This window comes from Protomyctophum bolini (genome assembly GCF_963924005.1).
Source record: "Protomyctophum bolini genome assembly, chromosome: 16".
Lineage (NCBI taxonomy): Eukaryota > Metazoa > Chordata > Actinopteri > Myctophiformes > Myctophidae > Protomyctophum > Protomyctophum bolini.
In genome coordinates, this window is record NC_137877.1 from 25,467,947 (window position 1) to 25,472,836 (window position 4,890).

The following is a 4,890-nucleotide window of genomic DNA, read 5'->3' on the forward strand; positions in this document are numbered from 1 at the left end:
GGCTATAGAAAGACGCAATCACAGCTTATTTTACAATGTCTTATAGTAATTTACTCTCATATGTGGTCGGTAAATCATCACACCATGGCGAGCTGTCCGGAGAGCTATCCACAGATCCTGGCGAGCCGTCTCGGTGAGCTGTCCACAGTTCCAGCGACATGTCTTTAGTTTTTTTTTTAATTTGCGGCGACTGCTCTCCACTTTTCACCGCGGCGAGATGGTAAACTGGCGAGTTCTCCCGATAACTCCCAACTTTCAGGCGACATGTGAGGCGACATGTCCAGCAAAATGTCCGCACTTTTCGCAGCGAGTCGGTAAAGGCGCGACTTCTCCTGTTACCATTCAGGATGTAATGTATAAACATTTTGAAAATAGCAGATCCACAAGCGCACAATGCGTCACATCATGACACATTGTGAGCTTAGAGCGACTATTTTCAAATGGCCAAAATGTAATAATAATACATTGTATTTATAAAGCGCCTTTCACTCAAGATCAACAAGATAAAAACAGTTAATATAACACAGTTAAGCACTAGAAAAACAATATAGTACAGAGGTCAGCCAAAAGGGCTGAAGTATGTGAAAAATGTAATAATATTCAAAATCTACAAAGTAACTAAAGTTTCCAAATAAATGAGCTGTAGTGGAGTAGAAGTAAAAGTATTGGAAATACTAAACTGCAAATACTTCAAAATTGTACTTAAGTACAGTAGGCTACTTAAGTAAATCTACTCAGTTACTTTCCACCACTGAAGTGTTCTCATATGTTTCCGACAGTATTGTTTGCAGTCAGCTGAGTTCCAACTGATAATAAAGCAAACCTCCTTTCAGAAGCCAATCAGGCTTGGTCTGCACCATAATGCTAGGCATTATATGACAGAGTGGGTTTTTGTAAATATTAGCGGACTACTTGGGGGGGAATTTATAATTGGACACGTGCCCGAGCCCTTTTTTTTCTTCTTTTTGGGCGAGTTGGAGATCAACTGATTCCTTTGTAATTGTTTTTTCAAAGCACGGAGCGATCTTATTGGCGGGTCAAGGAGCACTAAATGAGCTCCCTTTCAGCCTTTACAATTGGCACATGCACCCCCGCTGCGAAACATGGAGGTCCTGTTAAGTATTTAATCCACGAGATGTATCCTCTTGCGTCTGTCTGTCAGAGATTAAGGTGCGTATATGGAGAGGCCCGCCAATAAAACCACACTGTCCTAAAATGTCACCCATGCAGAGCGCTCTAGTTTTCTTGTTGGCAAGAAGACAGCACACGAGACCAGCATAACAATAATTGAGCGAAGAACCGCAGGAGGAGAGAGAGAGCTCAAATTATTCATTTTCATCCTTTAAAATATCATGGAGGACATATTTTTTGATTTCGACCAAGATGGCACCGGCACGGATTTCGCGTTCTGGGGCCAAATGGATCCAAACTTCCAGTTCCAAGCGCAGCTGGACACTCTCCTGCTGGACTGCAGCGCCGCCGCCGTCACAGCCACGGGCCAGCTGTCCCCGTGGGGGTCCTCCGTGTTCGGGTGTCAGTCCGAGTTCCCCGACGACCATGCACAGCTGACCCTCACCGACCTCGACTCGCAGTCTCCGGGGCTGAGCGCGTGCGTGGAAGAAGAAGAAGGGGACAACAGCAGCAGCAGCTATTTGTCGGCAGACGACTCGCCCCTGCTGGGGATCAACAGTGTGCGCAGGGCCCGGCGCCTGGTGTCCATGTCCCACTCCCATGTCCTCCACCACCCGTACAAGGTCAGTGGTGGATAAAGTACTCACTTTTTGTAGGCTACTTAGGTATAAGTCATTTTAAAATAAGTGTGGACGCAAATTGTGATTGGCCAGAATGAGATGATGTATGATGATGTATGATGATAAGAGTGCCCCTCACTTCACACTTTTATTAAACACAAAACTAATTTTCAGAAACTGAAACTGTAACTAGGATACCTATTTTTATCCCATCAGGATAGAGAACGCAGTCAGGATACAGATGAAACAAGTGGAATTGTAAGTGATGACACAAAGAAATTAGCAAACAAAAGTGGAACTGGAACACTAAAAAGAAATAAGCTTGTAAATAGCTACTCTCTCCTTGGCTGAAATGTCACCTACCTAAACATTTATTTTCTAAAGCTGGAGAGACTGTTACTGAACAAACTCTATAGTAACGATTACTATGATATTGATTTAACCTTTTAACAAAAAACTTTGTTTTAACCAAAAAACGTACTTACTCTTCCTTTAAAGGTAAGGTAAGTGATATTTTATAATCAATATGAATACGAATATGAATATGAATGAATATTCAATATTCATTCAGTACAATATTTGCCACTGAGATGTAGTGTAGCAGAAGTAAAAGTATTAGGAATTGGAAACACTGAAGTATAGTACAAACACAAAAGTAAATGTACTTATAGTTATACTTTACACACCACCCGTGTACAAGGTTCAGCGGCACGCCGCCAACATCCGCGAGCGGAAGAGGATGCTGAGCATCAACTCGGCGTTCGAGGAGCTCCGCTGCCACGTGCCCACATTCCCCTACGAGAAGAGACTGTCCAAGATAGACACGCTCCGGCTGGCCATCGCCTACATAGCCCTGCTCCGGGAGATCCTCGTGTCAGGCTGTGACCCAAAGTCCTACGTGGACGAGTGCATGAAGAACGGCTACAAGAACCACACCAACGCCATTTGGAACACAAGTGGTGAGTTCGTTGTTGACAGCTCTCTGCTGAAACATGCGTTTCCCCCAAAAAACTGGTCATCTTTAATTGCCCATTCTTCTACATCTCTCCGTTTGTTTATGCTAGCCCACTACAGAATTATTAGTAGCCTGGCTATAGCTATTTTGTAGTGCCCAAATCTCTTTCTCTCCCAAGAATGATTTTAAATTGCATGAATTAACCAAATGGGTTGTCCAATTGGTCTAAAGGGTAGGCCTACTAAACCAATTGACTGGTTTAGAAGAAATAATCAAACTAAGGCCTATATGGTTTATTTGTAAAGTACCGTAAATAGCAGTGGCGCCGTTGGGACGTCAAAGTGGGGGGACAATATTCAAGATCGAGTCGAGAGAGCAACTGCAGTTACTGCACGTATAGGGTAGGCTATAGCCAGAGGCGAGAGGCTAGCATGCAGCGGTAGACAATACACGACGACGATTGTGCAACAAAATGCAAACGGTGCTAGAGACCACCAGCGGCCTCGAGGAAAATAAATAACATTCAGACCCAAATGACCCCCTTTCCAGCGCCTATAGTAAATAGGGGTCCGCGTCAATATGCCGACGGTCCATTGGTCCGATCGACAACCTACCTCAAACCCTCACCCTAACCCTAACCTCCCCCGGGACACCTAAACCTAACCACCCACCCTCTCCCGACCCCCAGCGCACCTCGGACCAATGCTCCTTCGGAGCAATGGTCCGTCGGATCATAGGGTGCTTCCCAGTAAATAGGCCTATCTTCAATGTTTTGATTAAGTTTAGGTTAATCACTTATGTTCTTATTTTATACCATTTATAAGCCTGATCTTATTCTTCTTTTTCCTTTCGGCTTTTCCCTTCAGGAATCATCTGCCTCCATCTCACCCTGTCCTCTGCATCCTCTTCTCTCACACCAGCTAACTTCATGTCCTCTTTCACTACATTCATACATATTTTCTTTGACCTCTAGGGCCCAACCTCAACATCCTTCTACCGATATACTCACTATCCCTCCTCTGTATGTGTCCAAACCATCTCAGTCTGGCCTCTCTGGCTTTATCTCATCTGACATTTATAAGCCTGATACAGTAGGAAAACTTCAGTATCACATTAAAGTTGCTGTTCAACAATAAAATGATACCCAGCACCTATAGGCCTACACAAAGCCACCTGAGACACAAAGTAATAATATATAGTAGGACATGAAGATCAACATATACTATTTATGTATTTGTTTATTTATTTGACATTTATTTAGAGGATAAGCGCCTTGATATGCATAATCTCATTTTCGAGGGGGTCCTCAATGTTGTACTAATGTTGAGAGAAGCCCCAGTTCATAATGCTGTGAGTAAAGCTAATGCCATTTTAAACAACTCGTTTTGTATTTGCCATATGCTTTTATCCCCAGGTGTCTTTCCTTTTGGCATTATAGTGCCCAGAGGAGTCCTATTAAAAGTATTCTTATCACACTCAGTGCTACTTTACTTAACTAATTCTGTGGGAAAGAATCTGCTCTCGAGCTTTTTTGTATGGGTCATTCAGGAGTAAGTGTGCCCCTTTTCTCCGGAGCAGACCTGTGACTTGTCAAACACTCATTAAAATGTATCTAAACTTCTGTGTTTGTCTTGCCTTTGTTCACTCCCACTCCATGCCCCCCGCCTCCCGCTCCTTTCCAGATCTGACGGCCCGCCTCTCGTGGATAAAGTGGGATTAACTGTGGACCCATGGGGCGCCCACAGATTTGGGTCTGAGTTTGTGACCCCCCCTTCCCTTGCTACTTCTCCGCGTGGCAGCAGGCGGCCGACGACCAATCGACATCTGTAGACTTCTCACCAGGTCTCACCTCTCTCTTCCTCCATGCAGCCTCTTCCAATCTCCCCGTCCTCCATTGCTATTAATATTGTAATTTGTTGTTGACTGGTAATTGAGAGCCATTGTGTCTTTTGGGCCCGCGGGGAAGGAAGGACAAGGGTGACGTTGTTTTGCCCATGTAGAGGGAGAGGGGCACCCCTGGCACTGAGACTGAAAGGACGCGTACTTGTGCATATGACACTGAAGTGTTTATCTGGTGGAGAGACGTGGACTCATTAGATGCCGCGGCCGCAAGGCGATGCGGTAAAAGAACCATGATCATGTAAATGAGACGGTGCAGCGTGAGAAACGGATCATACTGCGTGT

The 4,890-nt window shown here is 44.6% G+C and overlaps 1 protein-coding gene across 1 annotated transcript; it reads left to right on the top strand.

The window, feature by feature from the left end:
* Window positions 1-1,352: 1,352 nt before the first annotated feature.
* On the top strand, window positions 1,353-4,426 carry LOC308330297 (uncharacterized protein; the record flags this gene model as incomplete). Its single annotated transcript, XM_080785134.1, has 3 exons — window positions 1,353-1,754; window positions 2,452-2,710; window positions 4,389-4,426. The coding sequence occupies 3 exons, from the start codon at window positions 1,353-1,355 to the stop codon at window positions 4,424-4,426; spliced, it is 699 nt and encodes a 232-aa protein (XP_080641260.1).
* Window positions 4,427-4,890: the final 464 nt, after the last annotated feature.